Consider the following 15490-nt stretch of genomic DNA (forward strand, 5'->3'; position numbering starts at 1 on the left):
ATTTAATGCTGCAGGCAGTTCTACTTCAAACTTCACTCTTCACTGAATTCTTGAGACTCCCTTGCACATAAGTATAATTTCTAAGTCAACCAAGGATATATGGAGAATTTATCTCTACCCTACCGTGGCTCTTTCATTTCCAAAAATCTATCTGTTAAGTTAATAATTGGTACACCATCTGCCCTAACCAGGACTGCAACCTTGGGCCACCAAAGTTACTGATTTTTCCCATTTGGTTCCCTATCAAGTATGGCACCCTACCAAGTTTGGCACATTTAGCTGAAAAAAAACATTGTTTTTCCACCCTCTGCCCCAAATCAAGTCCACCCCTCTGTAGCAGAAAATCTACTACTTTTTGTGGCAGTCTCAATCTGATAAAACTACAGGTCTTGCCATTCAAACTAGTAGAGAGGGAGGAGGGAGAAAGGGAACAGTTTTGGGCAAAGGTGCCACAAACTCCTGTTGTTATTATCCAAGTTCTTAAAGTTTGACAAGAATATACACTTTTCATTATCTTTTCTGTCTTTAGTCAATTTCCAGAACTGTGAAAAAGGTGTTTTTTTTTTTGACAATTTTATCCAGTTTTATACTTATGTTTTAGAGATGACTTGCAACTTTTCTAATGCCAAAACCAGAAATTGTCTAGGTAAGCTTTTATACTTAAAAATACATGTGTACATACAAGTAAGCCTGTAATTAATATTAATTGCTTTACAGATTGGAATTATACAGTTTGAGCATAAAGATAGTGGTGAAAAAGAGACTTGCATACAATACGGTATCATTACTGAAATTGAAATTAGGTTATGAGAAACAATTTGTATTTAATAACTTGATAACATGGAAATGTCACAGTAGGACATGGTTCAGGTCACAGTACTTTGAATGAAAAAAGCAGATTAAAAAGCATATCCAGTATCATCTTAATATTTTAAAATATATGCATACACAAAAAATATAAATACATGGCAAGAAACTGAAATAACATGTTTACAGGATTAGGAATAGTATATCTGAATAGAAAGTGGTATTACAAGTAATACTTCTCCCTCTGAACTTTTAAAAAATTTCTAAATTCTCTACTTAAATGTGCATTATGTTTGTAATACTAAAAAAAATAAACATTTCTAAAGACAGAAAAAGTATATCTACATCACTTATCAAGCCCAGATTACATGCTCAAATCAAAGGTGTTTCACAATTTTATGATAGGCAAATTAATTTACATAAATATAGTAACACATTATTTTAGAATACTTAAATTCAATAGTTAGCATATTTAACATCATATACAGGAGAAATTTTATTACCATTTTGTTTCTCTAGGTATGACAGAAGGTTTTGAGCAATACTGTCTAAGTACATATCATACTGAGGTAGCTACTTTAGGTGGCAGTATTTATTTACATATCCAATTTCTGGCATATTCATTTAAAAATTAATTTTACCACTACATGGCAATATCTTATTTTCGTGTACTATTCCACAACTTTTGCTATTTATCATCATCATCAAATTACCACATTATTATTGTCTTAATTTTTTACTTCAATGATCAACTTCATTCCTTTAAAGACTTACCTTAGCTCCATGATATGTACTGGCTTCAAGTAAATCTTCTTTTTTAGCTTCTTTGGCAAGCAGGTTAAATCGACTTAACATTGCAGCCTTACAAAGCCGACTTGCCATTGACATACCACTTTTAAATGGAGAACTAAGGTAGAAAGGAATGAAATATTTACTAATTATTATTCAAAAATTTATGTTGGCAATTGCAAGGATTAAAATCAACATAGAATCTACAATATTTTTCTCAATTATGTGCATGCATATAGCACATTTTTTTACATAAAATTATTCTGAATCTTTACTTTCTGAAGCTAGTTTTTAATAAAATTACAATTTAAGTTATCAGAGTATTACATTAAAAAGTAAAGCAGAAGATGGATATCTGGAACATTTCTATTGTTTGAGGCAAAATTAATCTATGGTGATCCAAAGTAAAACATTGGTTCTACCAGGGATTGACTACATGAGGGCATAGAAATATTTTCTGAGATGATGAAAATGTCCTATATTTTGACTGGGATAATGGTTATATACAGATGGGGTACGCAGGTATATACGTTTATCATAACTCATGAAATTGTACAGTGCATTTAACTGTATATAAATTTTAACTCAATAAAAAAGTAAAATATGCACACTTACCTCACTACCCTCCATATATGTATATGTGTATATATGTGCATGTGGATATATATTTCTGTTTCTAACAAAAGTGGGTCCACAGATCATGAGCTTTCTTGCTATTTAACTCTTTTTCTTCATTATATCTTCTTAGTTGTTCTTGTGATTACAAAATTTGCCAAAATCTTTTGTTCCTCCCTGTCTCCATGGTCTTTACAATGTATCTTCTCAGATTCTTCCATCTGTAACTGTGGTTGATTCCCCTCCCCCAAGAATTTGGGCTGGCTTTGTGATTTGTTTTGCTGAACAGAATAGACAATGTACCAGTTCCAACCCTGGGTCTCAAGAGGCTTTGTGTTCTCATTCTTTTAAGACCCTTTCCTCTGCCATGTGAGCCGTATGAGACTGGTGTACTAAAGATGAGAGAACACGTGGACCAGATCAGCCAAGATGCTCTTCAGTTGACCTAGAGCTTACCCCAGACACATGGGAGAGCCCAATTATATCCAATTCAGTTGACCTAAGGTATTGTGAGCAGCAGTAAATGGTTCTTCTTTTAAGCCACTAAGTTTTGAGAGTTCATAAACAGCAATAGTTAACATACACTCATGTTAATAAAATGTACTGATCTTTCTATACTAATTTTCCACCTTGATATCTTTTTTTTTTTGTGGTGGTTTTTCAGATAATTCTCTTGGACTTTTCAAGTATAAAATGGTACTGTGTGCAAAGAGTTGTAATTTTACTTCCTCCTTTCCAATATTTTATCTCTCTCATTTATTTCTCTTGTTCAAATGCATTAAATAAAATGTTAAATGACAGCAATAACAGTAAACAATCATATCTTGTTTCAGATGTTAGTAGAAATGACTCTGTGGTTTCATCATTAATCATGATGACACTTTTGGACTAGTAAAGATACATTTTAAACAGATAAACAAGTTTCTACTGTATAGCACAGGGAACTATAGTCAATGTATTGTAGTAACCTATAATGAAAAAGAATATGAAAACAAATGTATGTATGTATATGTATGACTGAACTATCATGCTGTACACCAGAAATTGACACATTGTAAACTGAGTATACTTCAATTAAAAAAAAGATACATTTTACCATTAACAAAAATATCTTTTCCTTTTTTATAGAGTATCTTTACCTAAAATAGTTGCATAGCTGTACTATAGGCCTTCTTAGAATTTATAGAGCTGAATATATGGTGTTTTCCCCTAGATCAATTAATGACAAATTATATTAACAAAAAGAGTTTCTAATCTGGTATTTTTTATTATGTTATTATCCTCACATTTCCAGAAAAAAATGCCACGTGGTATTGTTGTATAAAACATATTATTTTAAAGTTCTGCTTTCTGATACTGTATTTAGCAATTTTGCTTGACATAAAATTGAGTTTGGTCTATAGCTTCTGTGGTTGGGGGCAGCAAACTTCTACAGAGTTTAAGAATCAATGATACACTTGCTTTACAAAAGCATTTGAATGCTTTCCATCTTTTTAGACAGCATTGGAAATTTCTGCTATTTAAAGGTTTATAAAATTCCCCTGAACCACCTCAGAATAGTGCTTTCTTTGGAAAAGAGGTAGGGCATCTTTTTCTTTCTCAAGAAAATAATGTTAGTTTTTTTCTCCTTTTCTGTACCAATTTTAGAAATAATTTTTTCCTAGACGTTTATGCATTTCATCCAGATTTTCAAATATATATGCATGGATGAGCAAAGAAGTTTCTTATGATTTCTCTTAATTTTTTCTGTAACTACTCCCTTGTTATTTTATATGAGATTAGCTAGTGGTTTTTTTTTTTCACAGAATCAGTTTTTTTAAATGATTATTTCTAACTTCTGTTTTCTATCTAGCTCTTTAATTTACATTTCTAGTTTTACAAATCTCTTCATTCTGTTTATTATCATAAGCCAAGCTAAAGAATTGGCTTTTCCATTCAGCTTTGCTTTAGCTATATATCCGTAAGTTCTGAAATGCAACACATTAAATACCCTTGTTTTCTAAATATTCTGTGGTTTCATTTTATATTTTCTCTTTGAACCAAAAGTTAGGAAACATTTTTTCTCAGTGAAATAAGTATCCAGTATTCTGATTTTGTTATTTATAGTTTTACTGCATCACAATTGGAGAATATTGTCTATATCACTTCTACTTTTTAGAATCTGAGATTGTCTTTGTGGCCTAACACATAGCCAATTTTTGTTAATGTTCTGCAGGTTTTTGAAAAGCAGGTGTATTTTATATTTTTATAATGCAAAGTTTTGAAGAAATCAGTCAGATCTATCCTATTGTTATTTAAGACTGCTATATTCTTGCTTATTGTTTTGTCTGCTCAATCTACCATGAACTGAAAGGGGTGAATTACTGTCTCAACTAATAGTGTGTTTCTATTTTTCCTTTTGCTTTCTGTAATTTCTGCTTTATGAATGTTGATACATTAGTTGTTGCATAGTTACTCATAACCGTTCTTCCTTGTGAATTATACTGCAGAAGTGTTTTCTACCTTATGAAATGCTTTGGGGATGAATTACACTTTGTTGAGTAATTAGCTCATATCTGCTTTTTTGTGTGTTTGTAATCACGTGGCAAGCATTTATTCGCAATAAATGAGTTAAGCTCATTTTACATTAATTTCATCTGTGTTATACTATTATCTTATGTTTTCAGTAAAGTTTTTTAATGTCTTTCATAGAAGATCTTTTCTTTGATTGTGTGTAGTCCGTTATTAACAGAGATAACACTTCTTTATGCTGATTCAAAGCATAAATAGTATAATTCATCCTAGCTGAAATACTTAATAGTATGCTCAACTGAGTTCATATCAAAATACATTTATATGTGGTCTTAATTTAAATCCATCTTTCATAAAGAAAGCAAATTCAGGCATTTAAGCTTTTAACATTATTCATTACCCCATTATAAATATGTTCACACTAAAAGAAGGGTTTTAGTTTCACCTGATAATCAGTGTCAGGGATATTAAAAAGAAATGTCTAAAAGGTATAATGTATTATGGATAAGAACAAAGTCTTTGGAAATAAAATGTCCAGATCAGAATTCTAGCTGTGTCACTTAAATAAACTGAGTGATGTTAGGCAAGATATTTAGCCTTGCTTGAATCTCGGTTTATTTATCTGTAAAAGAACAATACCACCTAACCTACAGGACTTTTATAAGGCAGAATAACACAGTACAGTACTTCTCAAACTTAGGTGTGCATAAACAATACTTGAGGAAGTTGTCAAAATACAGCTTCCTAAACCCTAAATCAAGACGTTCAGATTCAGTAGGAAAAACTGAATTTTTAAAAACACTGGATTTTTATATACATTGAATAATTTTAATGCTAATGATAACTAGAGAAATAAAGGTTGTGGAGAGCAATTTTGCACGCTGGCTCTACCACTCACTGTGTAACTGCGGTAAGTCATGTCATTTCTCCAGGTCTGTCTCCTCATCAGGAAAAAGAGTTTTTAATTTAGTACAATGCCTGCAACATGGTTACACTCAATAACTATAATTATTCAGAATTCGAAAAACTATACCCAAAAAGTTGAAATAGTTTTTAAAAACTATATTAAAATATATTCTTTTGCTTAAGTAATACGTAATTTTTAAAGAAATTAGTAATGCTAACCTTTCAGTGATCTTCCCACTTAGGCCATCCACAATTTCTAAAGAAATGTCTCCTTGTGCCCAATTTAGACTCAGGAATTTATATTCCAAGTTTGTTTGAAGTGGATATGCAGAAGGTACTAAACTAATATGAGGTTTGTTAACCAAGTAAAACATAGGAAGTTTTGAAGTGAGTGCATCATCAACACGTTGCTTTAGAGCAATCTCTAAGCCTCTTGTATCACTGCAATTCCCATCACCTACAAAGCAAAAACATGATAAATACTTAGAAGTTCAATATCAAAAGACTAGACCCTAAAAAGAATATAAATTAATAAGTAACTGTAAACAGGTCATTTCTCTATCCTGTATTTCACAACCTTCTCTCTCCTACTTCTACTCTCTTAGGAGCTAATTCTAGACTTTTTTTTTTTGCCAGAACCAGTATAAGTAGTAACAGTCAGAATTTCAATTCAAAAAACAATCTTCTACAGAAAACAATATATTGACATTCCAGTGAAGAAAAGCAAAAAGCCAGAGCTGACTAGAAACAAGTTGGTACTTTAACAGGGTTCTGCCAGAGAGAACTGGCTCATTCTGTCTTGATTTCTGAGATTACAGCATGAAGCCAGAACATAATGTAGCAGATATATATGGTTGAAAAATAGACGGTTAAAGTAGTTATTTTTCCACATCTGATAGCCATAGATTATGACTGTTTCAGTACCACAACGTTCCTGTTTCATGACACAAATTAATTTAAAGAATGACCATTTCTGGTTAAAATTGAGACCAATGCCATAAGCTCTGAGTTCTCAGTTAACTAACTGTTGAAGAAGAAAGCTCCAAAAGATGCAGTGTTATTACCATAAAATAATAGGCTGCATCAAACTTAAGGTAGAAGTTAGGGGACAGTCATTCCTATTTCCAAAGCACATCTCTTTTCCTCCTTAGAGGCTCTGAAGTTCTCACAAGTGAATCTTTACATATCACTAGTCATATTTCACACAAAGTTTTGTTTTCTCATCACTGGAATTGTTGAGATGGCTCCTGGGCTTGTATTGTTTATAATTATTTGGGGACTAGAAAATGAAGTAAAAAGAACATGAGTTGTTTTCAACATTCTTTTTCTAGGCACTCCTTTGAATGTTCCAAATTAAGAGGTATTGACGAAGGCTAGTTAAGATATACTTAGATACAAAAAAAAAGTTAGGGAGAAATAAAGTCTGTGGAATAGTCATTGTATCTATAATTAACAGAAGACAAGGATTTGAAAGAAAATGTTATGTATTATACACACTGTACTATAGACTAAATGCGTCCCCACAAAATTCATATATTGAAACCCAATCCTCAGTGTGATGGTATTTGGGGTGATTAAATCATGAGGGTTGTACCTGTCATGAATGGGACTGATGCCAGTATGAAAAGAGATTCTAACCCCTTCCATCATATGAGGACACACTGAGAAGACAGTCATCTATGAATTAAAAAAAAGCAGGCCCTCAACAGACACTGAATCTGTCAGCGCCTTGATCCTGTGAGAAATAAATGCTTATTGTTTAATCCACCCAGTGTATATTTTTTTTGGAGTAGCCCAAACAGACTAAGACAAACTGTAATAAGATAATGACGCTGGCGGGACCTAAAATAGCAAGATCATATTTAGGAAAAGAGAAAAAAAACCTACCAGTGAAACTCCACATTAGGATTCCTTAAACATCAAACTGTTTCACCTATATATTTTAATGTGATGGTATAAAAGCTAATTTAATAGAAAAAGGCAAGTAAATTAATATTTTATTAGAAATTTTACTTTTTCTAATTATATATGTGCTTTAATTATTAACTATATCTGAGGTATGATTTTGATTATATCTTGAATATAATCAAATCTTGTTCCTGGAAAAATACACCTCTATAAAACTATGTCATATAATTGTGAAATTTTGTTGATTCATCTAAAATGATTTGAAATAATAACATCAAGCTCAGAGATTAACATTAAAGGTTAAATATTATCAAAGACTATAGCAAATATGACCTGTGAGCTTTTCATGCAGAAAAGATCTCAGAATCTTAGTCTACCATAAGTTAACATAAGTCAACAGAAACAGTTGTTGAAACAGATAATGCAGACATTCCTCAATTTACTACATTTTGCTTTATTGAGCCTTGCAGGTATTATGGTTTTTACAAATTGAAGGTTTGTGGCAACCCTGTGTTGTCAGATGATGGTTAGCATTTTTTAGCAACAAAGTACTTCTTTAGACATAACGCTACTGCATACTTAACAGACTATGGTATAGTGTAAACATAAATTTTCTATGCACTGAGAAACCAAAAAATTTGTGTGCCTCATTTTATTGTGATATTCATTTTATTGTGGTGGTCTGAAATCGAACCCACAATATCTTCAAGGTGTGCTCATACAAACTAAGGCTGCATTAATAAAAATACAATGTCTAAATCAAAGTATACAACGTTATTATAAAACTATGTACTGCTCACATCACATCTGAAACATCATATTTAGTCTGAGACAACTGCACTTTAACACCATCACCCATATATTACAGAACATCTGGAGAAAACACATCATGCTCCTGTGAAACACAACTGATGTCTATATAGAAGATATAAAAGCAAGAACCATCTTGTCTTTATTCTTAATGCTCACTCTATATTTTATGTGAATGGTGTCCCTGAGAGTTATGTAATAATACACATCATCTAGCATATACTAGGTGGCTCAATAAACACCTGATGTAAAACGAATATAAAAGATTAGATTATCAGACAGCAGTAATTATCCTGGATGCATATTAAAATCACTATGGATTGGGATATTAGTATCAATGCCATTCCCATATTATTTTAAAAGATTCCCAGGTGATCCTAAAGTGCAACAAGACTAAAGAATAATAGTTAAATTTTATTTTTCAAGTATTCTAGGCAGCAGAATTAGTATTAAGAAGAAAAATAAAAGCACTTTCAAAAATAAAACATGCTGACTCAAAGCATTTATCCAGGAAACATCTACTGACTTCCAGTACAAACCAGACCAAGATGAGTGTGCAAAAGCACCTGCCTTTCAAGACTGTCAAGTTTAACAGACACAGTAGTGAGATTCTAGTCATTGGCTAGCTCAGACAAAGTTGTCAGAACACAATTTAATACTAAAGGCAGAAGCATGAGAAGTTATGAAGGCTGAGTCCAGGTTCTGTCAATAGGCAAACTAATGATTTTGGGCATGTATTTTAATAACATTCTAAAACCTCCTGTTACTGATCTGGAAAAAAAAAAAGAAATGAATAACAGAATCTCTAAGGTTATCATATGCTTCTTAAAAGTCCATGAACTGTGTTTAAAATAGAGCCCTTCACTAGGAGGGAATCAGTATTTAGGATTCTCTACGATCCAATTGTACAACTCAAATCAGCATATAAAAAGGACTCCTGAATGGAACTACCTCTGGATAAACATTCTTGAAGTATTTTTTCAGATAATTTTATCTTAACAGGATAGCAAATTTGTCAATATACCTTAAAAAGCTTGAAAATAATTCAAATCCAGCTTTTCAATATCTTAGCAAAGTGAGTTTTTTCCAGATTACTCTGGATTATTTTCTATTCAAATAATAGTGACTTTTTTATATGAAAGCTTAAGACTTTTTTCCTTAAAAAAGAAAAAGACTACTATCGTAAAATGACAGAATGAACATCTGAGAACATCTGCACAGTTTCCACAACTTTTTTGAAAAGTTAAGTGAAGTCTTAAAGTATAATACTCTCCCCATTTGAAGCTGATCTATTAAACTAACATGGGTTTTTAAGAATCAAAATAAAGAACTGCAAAAGATTTCATAAGACTTAAAAGGGGACAAGGTCATTATCATCAAATAATAAGTGTTGTCATTTAGTTTAGAATTAAAGGGAAGCAAATTTCAATTCTAAATAGAGGAATTTTTAAAAACAATTGGAGCTATCCAATTAATGGAATGAATTGCCTTTAAATCCTATACTCCACATTCCTGGATCTTTTTAAACTAGGGTTTAATGATCTTCTATAAGAAATGGTATAAAAAGAGTTTGTATAGTAAGTGAGAAGCTGTAATAGATGACTAATAAAGTTCAATGAACTCTCAAGATTCTTTTAGCTGTACATATCACACTTTTACACTTTGAGTACATCTCAAAGTGAGTCATTCACATCATCTGTATCAGAATCACATGGTGGTACTCTTAAAAATCTGGGACTACCCTCCAGACATACAATAGAGATCTTAAGGGGGTCAAGAAATCTGCATTTTTAATAAACACTAAAATTGTTTAAGTTATGCCAGACAGAATAACAATTAACTTCAGATATGCTCCACAAATGCAAAGAAAGAGAACTCAAACAATTTTACAAGGTCTTATAGTATTTTTATTACTACCTGGTGTTCCTGTTGCTAGGTGCAAGATGGCAGTCAAAATGATGAGATCTAATTTTTAAGCCTCCATCCAAACCACTAAATACTAAATCATTTTAAATGAATCTATTTAAGACTCCATCCTTTTGAAAAACTAAATACAGTGTGGAGTTATGTTATACAAATGATAAACTGTAAAATATCTTTCTTCACAAAAGTCAAAGAAAGCCTTGCTCGTCAAAGTTGTGACTCTAGAGGATGCAAAGACATTTCTTAGATAGTTTAAAGACACTTATTAAGAACAAAAATAGCCTTTCCTAAAGAAGACTAAGAAAAGTTTGAAGTGTCTGAGAGAGTATCTTAACTGACTAAAAATCATCATTATGAATAATTTGGTATCCAAATTAAATCCAAGAAATAAATCATCTACAAGAATATGTATTTGGAAAAAGTTAGAAATAACCACTTTTTAGGGTGTGAGCAAACAGGCATTCTCATATGGGGAATATGATTTGGAAGGCAATCTGGTAACATTTTTCAAAACTGCAAATGCATACATCTTTGATCTATAATTCTACTTGTAGGAATTCATCTTATAGGTATATTTTATATGTGTGAATAACAAATGTAAAATAAAAAGGTCATCCACTGTAACATTTTGGTAGCTTCAAAAGATCAGAAACAATCTAAAGTTCCATCAATCCACAACTGGTTAAATAAATCATAATACATTTATATATATCATACAGAGAACTATGAATAATAATGAAAAAATTCTTCATATACTCATATGGAAAAATTTTCAAGATACACTGTTAACTGAAAATAGCAAGATGCAGGAAAGTATGAATTGTATAATCCCACTGGTGTAAAAATTTTTTTAAAAAGTATGCATTTACGTTTATAAGCATAAACTATCTATGGAAAGAAAAACAAGAAACTAGCATGGATGCCACAGAGGTAAAATGAGTGCCTGGGACACCAGGATGGAAGGAAGATTTTTCACTGAATATCCTTCTGAATCTTTTGAATTGCGAATGAAGTAATAGATTTCCTAAATAAAGAAAATAAGTTTAATAGTAGAAAAAAATTACTATTTCCTTTTTAAAATTTACTAAAGCCAAACCAAATAGAAATGGCAAGAAAATATAGTCTTTATATATTTATATATACATGTATATATATAAAACTGAAAAAAATAAGTCTGTAGGAGAATTCCTAAAGAAATGGGTGTAAAAGGTGTAAAATATAGGAAGAAAAAAACAAGAAAGAAATAAAAGAAATAGCACCTTCTAAAAACAAAAATTTTACTCATGTGAGGATCTAAAGCTTGTACATGTGCAATCATTACCAAAAATTAACAGTAAGGAAAGTAAAGCCAAGTAATGGTAGTATTTAAATTGCTTCTCAAGGGTAACTAAAGCTTTAAAACTCTTAGGGCTTTGTGAAAACTATAGAAATGAGTGCCAAAAATGTCTATCAATGAGATAATCTCTGGAAAACCATTCAAATATGAATACATCCCATAACAACCCCTATCAAAGTAGTAAATTATGAATTCACGTTATTTGTGTTCTAGTTACTTAAAGGATCAAAATCATAACCAAATGTATGATAGATGCATAAAAGTAGGAAAAAAACAAAAGAGGCACATTTAGTGTTTTTCTTATTTCAGGCATAACTAAACATAAGCTTTTAAATTTGGGAAGTTTAAGGAAACATTTTTCAAAAGAAGGGGGAGAACTGAATATTGCACAAACGCAAGTTTAAGTTCAAGATAGTATAAATCTAATTGCCTAATAACTTAAAATATTAATTCTTGGTCTCCTGACAAGATGACAAAAGTCATATTTTATGAAGGTGATTACAAGTTACCATGAAATGAAAACCTCAACAAAAAATTTTTACCTTAAATAAAGCTTCATGTATGCAAACTATAATTTTACACTGATAAATGAAATATAGTGTAACCATTTAGTGAAAGAAGCCAAGAGATACTGAAATCCCACTCACCAACAAGTATACTGTTGATATAAACTGGCTGTATGAAGTGACTCAGCAATGCTCCCTGTACACCAAGCACTTCCCACCTTGTCAATTTGTCACTTGAGGACATACTGCTTATTCTATTAACAACATCTGCAGGACAGTAGACAGTCAGATAAATTTTGCCTTCAACAGCCACATGGAGACTCAGTTCTTCATTGGCTTCAAATGCAGATATAGAGTGTGGAGTAAGACGCCTAGAGAAAGAAAAGAAGGTTTCTTTCTTTAAAAAAAACAAGGTAAAATCACAAAGGTAAAATCTGCATGTTCTCTTATTTAACTCGTCAGTGTACATTTAATTTCAGTAACAGAAATAGGTGCAAACCCAAAGCAATGTAGAATGGAGTGACTTGGTTCTACAAGATTAAAACCAAACAGAAATCAACCATATTTAGAGCCTCTGGCAAGGACAAATTTCATATTATTGCCATTCTTCATGTCCCTTAAAATCAAATGAAAACCTAGTTTTGTCCCTACCATAGTTTTTGAGTTATTTCCTTTCTCCATATGAAAATTTTTAAAAACTACAAAATGAGGGAAAAAAAGAAAACTGACAATTTGTATTCTAGATTCATGTCCAATAAAATGTTAAGACAATAAAATCTAAAATTATTTTTCTTGAAGATTCTCTATAGGAACACTCACTGCCCTTGTTTTCAAACGGTGTTACTGGAAGGATTTTTAACAAACGATAAAACCATGGTTTTCTCTAGATGTTGAACTTGAAGTGAATTTTACTTCCTTTTTGTGCTTGTCTGTGTTGTCCAGATTTCATGCTAATTGATGACAGTTGCCTTCAACAAGGCAATCAAGTTATGGCCACAGATCAACCAGAAGAATAGACTGCAATCCCTAACTCCTGTGTTAGTATGTGAAGAGTGTATAAATCCATACTCCCTAAAGTTTATAAAGACTTACAACTACAAAAAAGTAGATTTTCAATAGCATAGAAAAGAAAGTGGTCAGCTACATGGTATATTTTAGTAGTAGTAACAGATTAGATTGAGTAGAGGGGAGGGAGAATCTGTGGCCACTTGAAGCATACACACAGTATCTCAAGCCTGGAGGTAGTATATGGAGAGATCTGAATTTACTTGTTCTTTTGCTATATGGATTCAGAATGTATGATCTGCCCATTCTAGTTGCTTTCAAATACAGCTTCCATAAAACTTACAATTGTGACTTAATCTGGGCTGATCCTTTAGGCAATTGGTTCATGTAGAGGTAAATGTTGATATTCTGCTTGAGAGTGAGTAGATTAGAAGCTGGTTCTGTACAAAATACTGATTTTTCCATCATAGCAGGATTTTTGCTGTAGAAGAGTAGAAGTTGTCTATAAAAGTACCTAAATTAAATGAGATGTAACTTTACTGAGTAAGAAAATTTAGACGTATCTTAAACATTATATTCATATGTCATGAGTAATGTCCTTGTATGTCAAAAGTTTTGATATTGATAAGAACTTCTAAAATGATGTCACCCTTACTGAATGAAGAATTAAATCCCTTAAGAAGTCTTCAACTAGAGCCCAGTCTGCCCTGTGTCCTACCTTAAGGCATCATTCCTAAACTACCACTCCACCCTCATTTCATATTAAAGTCCTCAGCTATCATTTCCTGCAAAAGATGCATTTCTCTACTGACTCCTTCCTTCTTTCTCAGCTCTTTCCCAGCCTCCTAGGTAAAGTGTCAATTTCCTGCTTTACTTCTATTTTCCTTTCCCTGACAAAACAGGCAGAGAGTAACTGTGGTTTCTGCTACTTAATGGTTCTGACAAAAACACAAGTGCATTGGAATAATATAATAAAGCCCGCAGTATTAAGAAGTGAAACAGATTTCCTGAAAGACAACTACTAATCAAATCAGAGGACAAATATTATTTTTACTTATTCAAAAAATCATGATTTTAATCCCACCATCAGAAATACATAATAAAAAATTAAGCACCAGCATATATAACAGTGCCAGGCAAGGGAAGAAAAGACTTACAAAAGAGGTAGCTTTAAAGAGGTCAAATAATTCAGTAAGCACCAAGGGGGATGGGAGGACAAGATGCTGCATAATAACTTTCATGGGGTTCCCAAAAGCTTTCAAGATTACAGAATTCTTTCCTTATTATTAGAGATATACACTTAAGTTTTTCAGATAAAATATGTCTAAATTTGTTTTTAAATACTTGAGCAAAGAGAACACCATCAACAAAAAGTGAAGCAGCATAGATTAAATAAAAACAAAATCCCAGTAACTATGCTAATAATTGGATATGATCACTGGATTGGTATCAGAATGCTGGTAACTGAATTCTGGAATTAACTGATTCTCACTTGTGGCTATTTGAGAAATTCAATTAAAAAGGGTTTTATAAAAAGTAAGTTCAATGACTTAAAGAGAACCAAAAGCTGGTAAATACTGTACAAAGTAATACTTCTTTCCCACTTTTCCACGTTTTTATAGGAAGGGACTTCCAAATAGTAACATTCCTGGTTTCTCTCTCTACTCCTGCTACTTAATGCCTCTTACAAAGAACGGAATGACTGATAAGTTTGTAAAAATATACTATGCGTGCTTACCTCAGCGCTTTTCTCTTTGAGATCTGTCAGCCTAAAGAATACTTTATCAACACTTTGTTATATGGTAAACTTTGCACAGACCCACTGATTTCTGCCTTTAGGTAAGTATGACTAATTCAGGGTGAATTTCTTGGTCCAGATCTACAGCTATACTCTCCAAGTACTCTAATCAGTAATAAAGATAGTATTCTTATCTTTAAAAAAGGTTGTAGTACACTTAAAACTGACTTTATAAACTCTTGATAATAGAAGCCACTAAAATTCACAGACTAGATATTGCAATTACTATAAGGTTTCCAAAAATGTCATGGAAATAATCAGATGGCTTGGATAAGTAAGAGATTGTCACATCCTTGGTTCAATGATTAGTAAAATTCCACTTGTAAAAAAAGACATATGTGATTACTTTCGAATAAGAGCATTAATATTTGATGATATTAAATGTATCTGTTACTTTACCTAAGGAGAGATCTCCTTGCTGTAACAACAGCATGAGTATCGTGCAACACTCTTCCATTTGGTTTAATGCACTGACTGTAATTATATTCACCTGTGCCTATAGCTACAACTTCGTGGTGTCCAGCTGAAAGGAAAACGTTAATAGTAGCAGGTTATTTTGACCTCTCTCTTCCCTGT

General features: G+C 32.0%; 1 protein-coding gene across 3 annotated transcripts in view; it reads right to left on the reverse strand.

Annotated features, from left to right (window-relative positions):
• The window catches only part of ADAD1 (adenosine deaminase domain containing 1), a 66284-nt gene that overhangs the window by 32345 nt on the left and 18449 nt on the right, over positions 1-15490 (reverse strand). For all 3 annotated transcript variants that reach the window (XM_072938104.1, XM_072938087.1, XM_072938095.1), the window contains exons 7-11: positions 15314-15437; positions 13460-13630; positions 12253-12482; positions 5848-6085; positions 1582-1714 (exon numbers count right to left, since the gene is read on the reverse strand). In XM_072938104.1, the coding sequence (XP_072794205.1) occupies positions 1582-1714; positions 5848-6085; positions 12253-12482; positions 13460-13630; positions 15314-15437 (896 nt within the window). The remainder of the gene's footprint in view (positions 1-1581; positions 1715-5847; positions 6086-12252; positions 12483-13459; positions 13631-15313; positions 15438-15490) is intronic.

This window comes from Vicugna pacos, chromosome 2, assembly GCF_048564905.1.
Source record: "Vicugna pacos chromosome 2, VicPac4, whole genome shotgun sequence".
In the NCBI taxonomy this organism is placed as follows: Eukaryota; Metazoa; Chordata; class Mammalia; order Artiodactyla; family Camelidae; genus Vicugna; species Vicugna pacos.